Below are 15401 nucleotides of genomic sequence, written 5' to 3'. Positions count from 1 at the left end.
AATAATCTGCATGAAATTGTCAATTCCGACAGCGCGTCCTGAGTCCTAACCCACCACGAATTCCCAGGCTGCAGCCTGTCAGAGGGCAGCAGGGCTGAAGTGGTCCTCAGGGCTCTGCAGCTCCTGTGGGAATGAACCCCTCCCAACGCACTGCAGCTGCTCCTCATAGGCACACCACTGCCTTCAAGTATATACAGCTGTGCGACAGGCCAGTGAACTGCATCTCGGCCTAGATTTATTATCTGTTATTTAAAGCCCATTTAAGTGAAACAGGGTATCAAAACTTAAAGCCCAGTGAAGGAGCAAACTCGGTATGAGGCAGGCTAAATACAATGGGTATAATAAGTAATTTCACGGAACTAAAACTGATTTATTGCATTAACATTTATTGTAACAAATACATGTTTTGGTTTTATTTGGTCTTTAGACGCATTTTCCTTGACAAGCTTTTGTGCATGTGTCGTCATTATAAAACATTGGTGTTGCTGCGCAGCTTCTCGATTTAAAAGTCAAGATCCACAGCAGTATGGCGGCAGGGGCATACTGCTCATGCTGTGAATTCTGTGTTCGTGCTTTGGGCTGCAGGCTGATACAAAGAAAAGTCGAAGTAATCGGTTTGAGCATTTTTGTAAGTAAAAAGTGGGCAATAGTAATAACTGTAAATCGTATGGAAGAAAGAGCCAAAATAATTTAATAGTACACTTTAAATTATAATTTAGGGCTTTTAGAATAAGCGTTTTTAGGGTACGATTAGAAGTCAAGGGATTGAGAGTAATGGAGTAAGTAAAGCGTAAAAAACATTTTAATTTGACACTAAAATGTACTTCTTTTCAAACTTGTTTCTAGTAAAAGTGGCCTTTTTTTCTCAGTGGAGGCCATCTAACTGTGCTTGTTTAACGTTTCGCCAACTTTTTCTCATTTTCTCCCCCGCAATTCGGAGGTGGCTTTTAACAAAAATAGCCATGGTTCGGAGAAATGCCAAGCTATGCCGTCGTCATTAACCAGGCTCAGCTGGGGAAGAGGAAGTAGTGCACTGTATTATTCTCATTCTTCTACGAGCTGTCGCCTGCAGAAGCAAGATATTCCCGTTAGCGCAGCTTCTTTGGAAGAGAAAATTCCGACAGCCGCCGCGTCCTCTGCCATTTTGTTAAAATTCCATAGGGTTGAGCTAGTATTTGGATAACGGGAGAGAGAAGAAAAAGGATTTTATGCTTTAGCAATGTACGACTGTTGACGAATTTGGAGTCGTGGATCGCTGTAAGTACAATTATAGAAAAATAGAGAATACAATTATTTAACGAATATTCAGTTTGAAAGTTTCTGCGCAGCAAATTACTTTACAGCAACTTCGCAGGACATCTCTATAATACGTTGCGCTTTTAAAGTAGCAGAATATACAGAACTTACAGTTTTCTGTCATGAGCTGTTTTGCATTTCTCGAGGGCGATATTCAAGTATCGTTTTATTTACGCATTGATCGAAAATACCGAGTTTAAGCCGAATTAAAAAATATTTGGTATTCACGTTATTGCAGATTGTTTGTTGGAGAGCCTTTCTAGTTTTACGCGTGAGCAAAAGTTCTGGCACTAAGTAACATGTATCAAATATTAGAAACACTAACAATCAGGACAGCAGACTTATTGTTCTTTGTTCCACCATCAGAAATTATATATGAATTGCTTATAGGCATTCAAGATCAGGGTGTACGTTACTGACAGTACTGACACTCAGCATGACGTGTAGGTACTCCGTGCGTCGGTCCGGCAGTATTCTGAACTGTTGCAGACATGTTATGGAACCAGGAAGGCAGATCATCCTGCATCAGTGTGGTGCCTATGACCCGTTAGTATGATTATAGCTTGTCTGCTTAACCTCCAACCCCATCTGCCTTCTTCATCCTCTATAATCCAGCTCACCACAGCGGACGGTCCTTCTGGACAAAACTCGTATTATCTCCCCGTTTTCCTGGTCCCAAACAACGATGGAACCAGACTTGTGCTACCAGCATGCTCTCTCACCCACATTGGCTAAATGTGTCCAGGACGACCTGCTAGGGCCAATGTGATGCGTCTTACCTGGATGTGAGTTGTGATTGCTGAAGTGTCGGTTAATCCAGAAGCAAAACCTAAAGGAATAATATTATTGTAGTCCTGTGTTAATAGTAAAAAAAACAGCTCTTTAACAATTAATGCGTGCTATGATAGAATTAACTTTTTTTTGGTAAGAAAGCAGGAAAATGCAGTTTAAAATTGGAAATAATAATGATTAAGTATCTTCTAAAAAACGTTTTGCGTTTCATGTGCCAGTGCTTTTGAGATGTTAACTGGCAGTCTGCTCCCTAACAGTGGGGCTTTATAGCGATGACTTTATCTGCAGTTGTCTGCATCAGTACCCTAATTAAAGACTGACAGTGATGCCTTGAGCATCTCATCCCTGAGATCTGATGTGTCAGTACAGCACTATACATGCATCAATTCAGTTAAGGTTAGCATGCAAGCCATTTGGAAATAATTAGTCTCTTAATGAGAACTGCAGCTGCAGTACATACATTATTTCCCTTTGTTTTTCTGGGTCACCTGTGGGACTTTTCACCATATTTGTAATTAGACACCACTTCTTACATCATTATACAGATGTTGGGTAAGGGTGACATTCTTTAATACTAGTACGTCAAGGCAACACTTCCACAAACACTCACAGGAATGTCACTTTTACTCTGGTGGTTAACTGTGAATTAGCAGTGATACACTTTATAGAATCTTTCCTTTTTTACAAATACAATGTTGCAATTGTGGGGTCGCCAAAGCTTGGACATTTTGTGCCTTAGGTGTGCTAAGTTCAATGCAACACAGGATCATGGCCTGTTAATCTTCATATTATATTATTAAAAGAACATTTAAGAGACACTAAATACAGTCATTAGTTGCCCAGTGTGCTCTGAAAAATACGTTTTTTGTGAGAAGGATCACAAATAATATCATGTAGAAATTGCATTTTTAAAGAATATTAGACGATTCTCAATGAAATATATTGCAGAGAGAATATATGGTAGAATGTGTTATGGGAAGATGAGCAAAATTGAGAAATCTTCTTGGTTTAAATGCAACCTGTCATACAGTATCTGACACAAGCCCAACACAGCACATTGCCCAGTTAGTACTGATGGAAGCACCATGTCGTAGGCTCATCAACAGGGACTGGGAAGCTGAGTGGAGGAAAAATAGATTATGCAAAATACAGGCTAATTTTACTGGATAATCTGATATTCTAACTCTAGGCTGAAAATTCACATTTTACCATAAGCACTAGGCCAAAGCAACGCTGATGTGGTTTGACAAGGAGAGGGTGAATGTCCTTGAGTGGCCCAGTCAAAGTCCTGACTTGATTCCAACAGAAAATATATGGAGGGGGGTCTATCAACTAACGCCAGTGACGACCATTTCAGAACTGGAGACATTTTGCCAAGAATAATCTAACCAAAACTACTGACTGCAGTAATTGCTGCCAAAGGTGTTTCTGCCAGGTACTTAGAAAGCTGAAGACCTATGCAATCAGTTAATTTCACTTTGTGCAGTGTATTTTCATTGCAGGTTTTGCTGACAATCAACCTCCTTCACATATAACTGTTCATTTTGATCATTAACATTTTGAGTAAAAAGTTTTAATTTGCAAAAAATATATATATTGCATGTAATTCAGTACAATGTGATGTTATTGCTATGCAAAATTATTGTTATTTTTACAAAATGGTATCAGCAGAGTAATCCTTTCAGCTTTAGTTTTTAAACAATATTTATGCTAAAAAAGCAATGAAATGAAGAGTGTAGGGATATGGTGATTGCTGAGCTGTCTGGTATTTGTGATAGGGTGACAATGAATTAAAAAGAGAAATTAAGTGGTCAGCTAAGAGCTGCCAAGCAGTGGAAATCTGATCTCTTTAGTCACTATCTGGGTCCATTCTGGTCTCGAGAACTGCAATCCAGTCAATGGCAGAAAGTCTGTTTATGGTTAAAGTTTAATCTCTCAATTAACTTTGAATAGTAAAGGGAATTATGGCATTTACTGCTTACTAAAGCTTATCTAGGTGTTTTATGGGCTTTACATAAATCTGCAGTCAAGCATACATTTGGAACATATATTTTACAACGACTGAGCCTGAACAATATGACTTGCAGAGTTTCCTTTTGGGATTGACTGATCAAAAGCGCTCTGTTTCAACTTTGTAATGCTACTATCTATATCTAATATTTAGTTTTTCCTGCTTCCTTTCTTGCCTGAAAATGTTATTCTAATGAACTGATGTAATATTGGAAACACAAGTTAACTGTCAGAACTCTGGAGGCCTTCAGTGGGATATCTTCTTAGATACTTTCACATACAGGATAAGTATCATCTGGCCACAGTTTTTAAGATTCTATACACAGTTAATAAGAAATACTAACATCACAGTTTTGTCTGTAACCTAAGATGTATAACCACCCACATTTGACAGACTTTACATACCAGGCAGGTATATCTTTCTCTAAAACTAAAGCTTAAATGCTAACAGGTTAAATGTCATTATGCTTCTCTTAGCTGTAGTTAACGTACAATACAGTAAACACAGTTTGGGTAGTGGAAGATTTTCTGGCGATTCACCACCCTGTAATTAACTTACTGAATACAATATTTCACTTTCTTTAATGTGCAGTCTCAGCCTTTTCGATTCAAAAACATTTAAATAATGAAGACAGGTATATTGTTCCGAATGTGGAAAACAGCTCCCAGAAATGTATGTTCTCCCTACTACTGCTGGAGGTGGTGGTTGTACAACAGTGTCATAGGCAGCCTAAATCAAGGCTTCAGCTAGAATTTATATGTAAAAAGTTAAAGTTGTGAGTAGTTTAGTGCTAGTTTTTTTGCAATGTTAGTATGTGTTTTTTGGGAATAAAACGATTTAACCGCCTGCCTGCTCGTTTTTGGGAAGGCTTGAGGAATGTGAGTAATCTGATTGTATGTTCCTAATGATGCTACAGTGTATAAGTCCTTGTCAGTTACACTGTTGGTTCCCTAAATACCTGCAGTTAAGTAGGTCAGCAGGATATTTTTTTATACCCAGACTTTTACAGACCCGGGTTTAAATGGTCCTTGCACTTGACTCGTTAGCTTCTGTAGGCTCAGTGTGCATAATAAGAAGGGATTAGTTGTGACTGACCACGCGAATTATCTTCACTTTCGTTCCAGTAACAGCAAGCAAACTTTAAAAGTTCAACGTAGGAAATATCCAGTCAATAATGCCTAGAAAGTGGTTTGCTTTGCCTTGTTGGGAGTGATAGAGTCGAAAAGTTCTTGTTGCCAAAAAAGAGACCCAGTTTGGAAGCATGACTGAAAAAAGATTCTTGCAATATATTTAGTACATTTGTAATTTTGCTCTGAATTTGTAGAGAATAGGAAATATGTAAGCTGGAGACTTCAGCTTGAAGTTAAAAGTATTTTTCCACAAAGCAGATGTAGATTATAGGATGTTAATGTGTATTGCATGTTTCTTCAAACTGCTGGGAATGCATGGTTGACCTCTGGCGCTCTGTTTATGTCTGCATTGCTTCAGGCAACAAACTCAAACTCATCCTGTAGATGCAGTGTTTTTACAATAGTTAAGCACGTCTTTAAAACGTGGAAGGGAACCATTTTATTAATTGGTTGCAGAGTTATTTTTCTGTGTGCCTCTGTTAAATTGAAATACCAAATTTTATGGATGAGATATGTTATTCTAAAAGCAACATTCAATTAAAGGTCAGATTGCATTCCTGTAGTCTTGTTTGTTTAAGCATATTTTGTACTTTGCAAAGCTTTATAGTTTTCATGCATTATGAACAAGAATTGCAATATAATGGAGCTCTGACTTTGGTAAGCTTTGAGAAGCATGGCTTTTCATGCAACTGGTTTCGTGTTTCCCCTCAATCTGTGTCTTTGAAAACAATGAGTCAAAAAATGGCAGGCAGGTTCATTTAAATGAAAAAAAGACGTCTTTCTCAATTGGAAAATACTAAAGGCTTCATTTCCAAGAGTGGTACGAGAGGAGAAGAAAACCTGGAGACTGCTGATGGTTTCTAGACGTTAATGTCAAAAGAATATATCAGGGCAGCTTTGGAATTGATTATCAATTGATGTTATATATTCTACGCAGCTGGCTTGAAAGCTTATTACATACATGCACAAATGATGCATGAAAAAAACATAATTCTAATGGATTTAATGGAAGTTTAATGATATGAAATAAAATCACAGAAAACAGAAAGAAAAATACGTCAAATTCCATGTTTCTCATATAAAAAAATGACACTGTCAAAATGAAAACATTACAAAGTACAGAGTATAACCTCCCTGTGCATTAATAAATAGTTAGTCTGGCAATGTTGACGCATAGATCTGATCAGCCTCTGGACAGACTGCTGTGGGATACTTTGCAACTCTTCCTGTGTAGCTACTGCCAGCTGGAGAAGGTTGGTAGAATGGGACTTCTTTTCTCCTGACAGCTTTGGTGAATTGCTCCCACAGATGTTCTGTTGAACTTGGGTCAGAGTTCTTGGCTGTGGCTCAAGAACTTAAAATAGTTTTAAAGAAGTTGTTCTATTGTAACCCTAACACTGTGTGGTCTTGCATTGTCCTGCAGGTTAGCTTGCAGGAATAGAAAAACTGTGGTTTGAAAGCCAACACATCTCTGAGAAGTAATATTGTCCCTAGTCTGCATAAAAGTAGAAATAAATCCTCCATATATTCTTACACATCCACTCCTCTGATTGGTTTAAATATTGGACTTGTTAATGTAACATTGTAACATCAACACATATGTTGTCTTCAAGAGAAAAACAGCCATTGCTGGTAAATAAAACACTCCATCACACTCTCTGGTTCATCCAAATGGATGCCATGGCTGTTTCTGAAACTCTTGACCTGAGATAAGTATTTTGTTACACCAAGGAAAACAATGTATTCATGCACCTTCCACTATATAATAGTATAAGATCAATTTATATACAACGTTGATTTTGACAGATAAAAGATGGCTTATAGTACACTTTCAGCTTATTCTGAGAGGTTACTAAGCAGAGAAAGAGCCACCCAACTGATCTGACTTTTTATAACCTTTATTAAAAAAAAAAATACTGTCAAGGTATGATAGGCTCATATGAATGGGATTTTAATTTCATTTATTTTACAAAGACACACACAAAGTAAGATTGTACTCTTCCAGATGTTTTTACTTGAAGAACTTGGAAACTGTAGCTTAAACTCATACTGGATAACAATTAAAGCCCAATCCCTGAAACTGAAACCTAACCAGACTGTTTTACTTATGACCAACTTGGAGTCAAGTATAAGTTTATTTGGCTTTTCAGTGAAGATGTTGTAAAACCCCAGTAAAGTGTGAATCAGAGCTACCAGTCAATTGTTACTCCTCCAAGTCCTTCGTTTTTGGAACTGGTATTTTCTTTGCAAGTTTCATTAAAATAGAAATAAGCATGGTTTAGCATTACATTTAAATGCATAAAATATTAATGATTACTTAAAAGTCAGTATCTGGGAGTTTTTAGCCTAGAATAGTTTGATATGTACTGTATTACTGACTATATACTGTTCACATTATAAAATGTGTACAAAGACTTGAAGGACTTGAATGGTACCATTTGTTTTGTAATGAACAAAAATCTCAGTATCAGAGTCAGGTGTGGTGAGGTTTTGGATAGGCATGCACTGTGACTTTGTACAGAACTGGAAAAATGTGTATTAAAACTAAGTGTACTATATGTTATGTTAGTAGTACTTTACAGAAAACACTACATAAGTGTTTCAGAATCTTATTTATACTTCATAAACCTCTACTAAGCATTGACCTGCAGTTTTTAAGTTCTAATTGAATTCCGTTACAAAAAAACAAAAAGTCAAAATGTTATTTACAGCCCATAATGGTTTAACATAACAGTTTTCATGGAAGTGAAAAACAGCAATCTGTGGAGTGTTTTGTCCTAAAGTTCAGTTATATGTAATTGCTTCACCTTTTTTTTCCATTTTTTAAGGTGCAGTTCCTCCAGGCTTCAGATGAACTAAATTGAAACTGTGCTTGGAAGTCTGAGCTTGAGGGTGCAGTTGATTGATTTAATTAATGTACTTCTGTGCATTAGGTAATCACTGCTGACAGCATGGTATTATTGCTATTGAACTGTCTGCACACATCAGACTAATGCGAGCCCAGCAAATCTGTTTTTTAGGTGCTTCATTTTTTTTTTTACTAGTGCATTCTGAAACAAAACTTCATCCCCTTATTAGCTTTCTATTAGCATAAGTAATCCCTTTATTAGCTTTTGAGCCATTTTCATATCTGTCATAGGTGTACAAAATAATAGGGTTTTTGGTCAATGGGCACTGTGTACACACAGAAATGCTGCCAACTGTTATATTAATTTAGGCAGCACAATAAATTTTATTTGCACTTTCACATTGACTCCACCAGATGGAGCCTAATATCAAAGAATGTGGTTTATCAGCACTAGAAATATATTTATCAGTGAAGGCAATGACACTCAAAAATATACTGTAGCATACTCAGATATACTGTAAATATACTGTTTAACATAAGACTTTTAAAAATACATTGTACACTTTTCAACATAAACATAATATTAAAAATGTTAGAATATTGCTGACTTATGAATTACTAAATACTTCACTATTTGTTTCCCTTTATTTTTGACAGCTTTTTTAACATCAGGAAACCCACAGAAGTTGATGTTCAGCCTGGGGGATCAGCAACAATGTGCTCCATGAATCACCCAAACTGGGTGACATTTGAAGATGACAGCTCTGCTTTCCAGTCACCACAGAAATCTTTTCCACCCCCCAGTACCAGCACCGCCACTCCCAAACCCAATGGGTTAAAGCTATCCCTGCCTACTCTGCATGACCCTGCCAGTTTCCATTTGTCGAACACCAGCCCCCTTACTTCACCACAGCTGCACTTTAATGGAAGCCCCTGTGTACCCAGCAATACACCCTTGTGCACACCAGTCAGAGAGACACCTGGATTCTTCGGGGGGGTTTCTTCTGGCAGTACCCCTCTTCCATCTCCTGCCTTGGACAGTAGCTGGGGGACTCCACAATTCAGGGGACCTCAATGCCCGTTTCCCCCTGGGGGGCCTAGTCCTTTTCCAGCCTTCCAGAACTACAGCGGACACACCAATCCCTTCTGGGGTGAGGGGCGGGAATCGGGTAGCTCTTCCTCGGATTCTGAACCCAGTTCTGCTGACACCAGCATTCCTCGGTTCTTTGCCAGGAAAGATGGACATGAACTTCCAGGTGACCAGATCCAGCAGTCCTATACGTATATTTGCAAGAAGTTGGAAAGGCTTCGAGCCGAGGATGAGGGACGTGGAAGTACTGCCCCAGCCCAAAGGTACAAGGAGTCAAAAGTAAGATCGTCCTTCATCCCACAAGGCTTGTTCCGTAGCCAGAGGAGAGATGGCTGGTCTCTGATGCTCAGGATACCGGAGAAGAAGAATCGCATGTCATCACGCCAGTGGGGTCCCATATACTTGAAACTGCTGTTGGGTGGGGTCCTGCAGATGTATTATGAGAAAGGCCTAGAGAAGCCATTTAAAGAATTTCAGCTGCACCCCTACTGCCGGCTCTCTCAGCCCAAGCTGGAGAGCTACAATGATCCTGGAAAAATCCACACAGTGAAGATAGAGCATGTATCCTACACTGAGAGGAGAAAATACCACCCCAAGAACGAGGTGGTACATGAGGCAGAAGTGGAGCAGCTTCTGAAGTTTGGAACCACAGACTACAGTGACTTCACCGATCTGTTGGCCACTATGGAAGAGGAGCTCATGCAGCTGCCTCCCCACTCTCAGCAGAAGAAACACTATGAAGAGCAGGAGCTCTTCCTGCAAATCACTGACAACTTCTGGGGGCGAATAGACAAGGATGGGAGAATGGTGGAACAAGCAGCAGTAACTCACATCTACTGTCTGGCCTTTGTCAATGGAGGTGCTGAGTGTTTCTTAGCATTGAATGACCTGCAGTTACTCAGGAGGGACCCAAGTTATGGGGGAGAGGACAGTGAAAGTTGGATGGAGATTTCTGACTACTTCTTTCACAAAAGCATAAATGAGAGTGAGTTTAAGAGATCAAGACTCATCAAATTCACCCCTCCAGATGCCTGCAGAGTGGAGCTAATGCGTTTTAAGACACTTTCAACTATGGTGGAACTGCCTTTCTCTGTAAAGGCTGTTGTGACTGTGCAGGGAGCCTACATTGAGCTACAGGCCTTCTTAAACATGTCCTCAACATTAACAAGTTCTGTTCATCTGGACTCAACGCAGGTCTGCGAGAATGTATTCATTCAGGTCTCAGTTCCAGGAGACTGGATCAAAGTATCTCGCACTGTGGCTCTCCTCAGGCAAAAGTCACTGAAGTCCAGAATGAACAGAAATGCCTGCCTTGGATCTGTCAACACAGCTGACACAGAGCCTGTGATGCAGGTCACAGTGGGAACCGTCAAGTATGAGCATGCCTATGGCTCTATCGTGTGGAGAATTGACAGGTTGCCAGCTAAAAACACTGGTAAGAAACCAACTGAAGACATTTAACCTCCCACCAGTCTTTCTTCATGTTCTGAAATAAGAAGTAAAATCAGAACAAGTGACATACGTAAATTTTACAATTACAACTGTCTGCCAGTATTGTGAGTAAATTATTAGAATAATTATATTTAAAATTAAGTTTAACATGTAAGATGAGCTTTTTACCGTAGTTTTATAGTTTTTAATGCATCAGCTAGAATGCATCTCATGTCTTAGAGAATAAACACTGAAGGTGGTAGGGGCTGTCTGCTGTTGTACAGTACATGCAAGTATACAGTCGGACTGAGAGTTTGAAACTTGTTATCTTCTCTCTGGCAGCCGCAGACCATCCACATTGCTTTTCCTGCAAGCTGGAGCTCGGGTCCGATCAGGAGATTCCCTTGGACTGGTATCCCTTCGTCATGATGGAGTTTGATGTAGCAGACGCAGTGGTGTCCAGGACCAGAGTGAAATCACTGGGAATTGAGAGTGACATTCAGCCCCAGAAGCACATCGTCTCCAAAGCACACTTCCACTGCCAGGTATTGTAACAAAGGGATTGCAATAAAAACATGAGGACAAAACAACACCTACAGTCCAGTAGGATGTGGGAATATAGATCAAGCCGTGTTGTCCAAACCAATATCATTACTTCTTTTAAGCCTCTTGTTTATAACAGTTCTGATGAATTGAAGCTTTTCCTACAATTTGGATCTGGTCCCAGAGTGTCTGGTAACTTCTTGATTGTTGAGTTTAGAGTTTGTATGCTTTATTAAAACATTTAGAAATAACTTTCATTTGTGCCCTTGAATGTCCCTTCACAGGTGGAAATTGAGAAGAAGTGGATCCAGAACTATGAAGGTGACTCACGGAAAAAAGCTGATTGTCTGACTCAATGAAATGCCAGTGTGAAAGGGTTTCTACTGGAAGACAAACTATACCATTTCAAAACTACATTATTTTTGTTCCCACAGTGAAAAAGTCAATTTCCTTACAGTCTTCTTAGCTGAATTGCTGGCATACCACACTTGGCAGTGGGAAAACTCTATTATATTCTCATTCTAAAAAGTGTAACTGTAGATCCAAATCTCACAAATAAATGTATGGCAAACATATGGATGCAACTTCATATCAAGCTCTCTTCTCTTCTGTGGTGCACATTTAACGAATTCCACCACACACTTGGATTTTCGTTTTTCAGCAATTGAACAGCTTGGCAGGCTCAATTAGTTTATTTCAGATCTGGCTGAGCGACAGCATAGTTAGCTTTCTTTCAGAGCATTTTACCTGGAGGAAACAGACGAGCCTAGGAAGCCTGCATTTGACCACATACAGCTTTTTTCCCCTTGTCTTTTCTCTCTTCACTCTGTCTGTTTTAAACTGCTTCAGAGATATTAAACCGCAGGCTTCCTCGGCATATGGTCTTTTTAACACAACCTTGTGTTAAAAAATGAAGACGTTCTGCCAGCCTTGGAACATTGACATCTGAACATTTTCATGACATGCCTGGCTGCAGTCCTAACAGTGCCACTGGGGCCAGTCCCCTGAGGGTCCACACCAGGCTGCACACAGCTATGACAGCACTCTGCTGACGAAGTGTGGCTTCACTTAACTCCGAACTTCCAGCATCAACAGAAAAAGCTCTGATTAGAGGTCCATGTCTGCCAGTGTAAGAAGATTAGCAGTTTGCTTGCTGTGATAAGGTACATTTGATATATTGCTGAAATCACATAAGTTTGAAAAGTAAGATCAAGTACTTGCAGCTGATTTTATGAGCTACACAATTCAGACTTTGCAACATGAAGCACAGAAAAATGACAAGTCATTTGCCACGTATAGCAAGCATAGACATCATAATCTGTTTTGTCATTCATAGCTTAATCGTTTGAACATAATGCAATTAAGATACTATTTACATATATTGTTCTATCTAAACTGATTTATGATCTGCAAAACTAATACAATAATGTTGCTGTTTCATGTAAAAATTTTAATTCTAAACCAGTTATCACATTATTCCAGTGCTGACTTTCCTTGTACAATAAACATTTCCTTTATTTGATTTCTGTCTGTTGTGTGATTTTGGTGGCTTATAGGGTGAACAGTGGTCAGATTGAACATGCAAGTTTTAAAGTGCAAGAAAAAAAACAATAGAAACTGTAAAGAAGAGTTCTTACATGTCTGCTAAAATGTCTTTCTTCTGGTGACAAAGCTCACTGAACCAGGTCTTTCACTTATGTTGAAGGGCAAATAGCTTCAAATGATGTTTAAAATGGCTCTTTTTCTTCAACTCATTTATTCACCAGCTGCTCTTAGGCAATCTGTGAATGGCTGCCAGCTGCAGAATAGGTTAGAAAACATTATCAGACTTTTGAAGTATCATTTAAAAAAAATTAAAGCAGCTGATATCCTTACTACAACAGGGCATCTGTGGTCCAGTGAGGGATAACCCCTTTTTATATAAACCCCTTGAATGATTCTGAGAAGAACAGAACTCTCGGCCACTGCAGTTCGTCCAGCTGGAGGAGGGCAGAAAGGCAAAGAGAGATGTTAAGGAATGTTGCAATGCAGGCGAAAATAATCAGAGGTTTTCATAACCTCAACAGTAAAATAATGGTAAAGGATTAGTTTCTCAAAATTGTTTATAATACCATTTTTTACATAACAAAAATAAAGTTCCCATTACTTTACACATAAAAGCGTATGACTTGCTCCCAAGGTTTAGTAAGTCATCCAATATTAACTAGTGAATTGTAGAAACAGAGCACTATTCATGTTTAGGATAGTTTATCAGCCCATTTAACTTAAAATGACATGTAAGATAAAATGTGTAAAACTTTAAACTGTTGAAAATCAGGACAGGAGAGCTAAATTCAAGACAATGCAAATGTCTTGCAATCACTCTAATTTTTCCATTCTTTCTATCACTTAGTTCTATAGCCAGGGAAAATCCTGCTTATTTTCTTTTGCAATACCTGAACCATTTGCAAAGTTTAACTGGCAATGTTAAAAATAAGGAGGATATTCAACGCTAAAAATTACTAAGTGATCTTAAAGTTCCTTTGTCGTATTATATTAGAAAAAGGCTTTGTTTAGCAAACAACAAGAATAAGAATTCATTCTTGTAGAAATAAATTGTGAACAAGAATGGTCATAAAGAGGGATGGATGTATTCTCAGATCAACTGAAAAACTGCAAGACTGAAGTGTAAGTTATATGGACTCTGGAATCAGTTATTAACATCACTAATAAACTGTCTGAGGGACTGAAGAGACCCCTTTTACACTGTAACTCTTAAAAGACAGTATTTGTATTACATGCAAAGTAAGCACTTAAAGCCTAATTTGAAAGACAAATATTAGTTTTTTACATACACACTTTATATAATCTTCTTTGCACAAATGAAAGACATATGTCTCCAGAAGGATCTGACAGTTGAATTCTTAAATGCTCGTAATTAATTCTCAGATCCAGGTTCCTTGTCTACAGTTGCTCCATTATAATGCAAATGAACATGTGGAGAATTAGGAAGACAGCGACTGAACATTCTACATTTTGCTTCGGTTGCAAAGTCAGTTTTGGAAACTGCAGGAAAAATGTGAAGTAGTAAATCGTTTCCTCCTTTTTTAAAATGATATCATGTTCCCAATATTAAACTGAAAATGTAATCAAGAAAACTTTGAAAAATACTTAAATTCAAAGCATAATCACAACAATACACTTTCAAAATGTTCAGTAAATCAAAAACATGGTGATTATCCATAAAGCAAAGAAACTAAGGAACGCGGATTTTAATGCTTTTGCTAAAGAAATGAACTAAGAACAAGTGTGTGTAAAGTACCATCCAAATGAATAAAAATGTACTGGACAGTAAAAATACACTATAAATCATGTATTTAAAATTGTTTAGCTGTAACAAAATACATTTCAGTCATTCCAACAGCTATTAAATACCAGCAAAAATATTCGACAAATCTTTCACACATATATAATATATATACCAGTATATAATCCACAAAGGAGAACAAAACCAAGATTGGAGAAATGCCACATACTAATCCTAATCAATAGAGGAAACAGCAAATATTAATTTAAATAAGCAAGCAATCAAATGACAACTTTTTCCTTTCAGTACCAAATAATTGTAATTAATGAGTTTGTTCAGACAACTTTTTCATTTGTAAAAAGATATTGCAACGCTCTGAGGCACAACATAGAAGTATAGACTTCAGTGCACATAAATATAAATAGAACTGCCATGGTTGTTACATATATCAAGTCTTTGAAATATCTGTAATATTTAAAAAGCAGGTGAATAAAGGTGTACTATCGATTATCAGCCCTCTGAGACTAACACTGGATTTGTAAAAATAATAATGTTTTTTCACAGGTGTTAAGCTTGAGCTAGGGTTTCATTTTGGATAGTAATGAATATTGATATTTTACTTGGCCTTGCACTAGCTTCAACCTAAAATGAAGTCCATTAAAATGTTAGAAGTAAGCCCTGAAACAGTTCTAATTTAACCACTTAAAGTTCAATCATCATGATAACTGAAGCCAGACATTAACGTTTATTCTAATTCGAACCCTACCTCAGCATGATAAATCACCACTTAAGTAAGTGCATATGAACATTGTTTTACTCGAGTTCCAAGGTTGCCCAATGGCCTGAAAATGACATCATATGTGAAAATACAATTGGAATTAAACTTCTTTTAAGTTATTCTTTCAATTAATTGATTAAATTTTAACACTGACTCCTACCTGCACGATATGCTGCAAATCCTCGTCGCGCTGTGG

The 15401-nt window shown here is 38.0% G+C and overlaps 1 protein-coding gene across 3 annotated transcripts; it reads left to right on the top strand.

Moving 5' to 3' along the window:
* The first annotated feature begins 565 nt into the window (after positions 1-565).
* ston1 (stonin 1) lies at positions 566-12663 on the top strand. 3 transcript variants are annotated; one of them, XM_088934070.1, is made up of 5 exons: positions 1010-1257; positions 8058-8162; positions 8735-10602; positions 10941-11143; positions 11426-12663. In XM_088934070.1, exons 3-5 carry the CDS (start codon positions 8793-8795, stop codon positions 11498-11500), a joined length of 2088 nt encoding a protein of 695 aa, XP_088790196.1. In that variant the 5' UTR covers positions 1010-1257; positions 8058-8162; positions 8735-8792; the 3' UTR covers positions 11501-12663. The 3 variants fall into 3 exon arrangements, with proteins under 3 accessions (XP_088790198.1, XP_088790196.1, XP_088790197.1); XM_088934072.1 differs by lacking the exons at positions 1010-1257; positions 8058-8162 and adding an exon at positions 566-628; XM_088934071.1 differs by lacking the exon at positions 8058-8162 and having other exon boundaries at positions 1047-1257.
* The last annotated feature ends 2738 nt before the right edge of the window (positions 12664-15401 follow it).

The sequence above is a fragment of the Atractosteus spatula genome, chromosome 15 (assembly GCF_055471065.1).
Source record: "Atractosteus spatula isolate fAtrSpa1 chromosome 15, fAtrSpa1.hap1, whole genome shotgun sequence".
NCBI classification, from domain to species: Eukaryota; Metazoa; Chordata; class Actinopteri; order Semionotiformes; family Lepisosteidae; genus Atractosteus; species Atractosteus spatula.
This window is presented reverse-complemented; position numbering and strand designations above follow the sequence as displayed.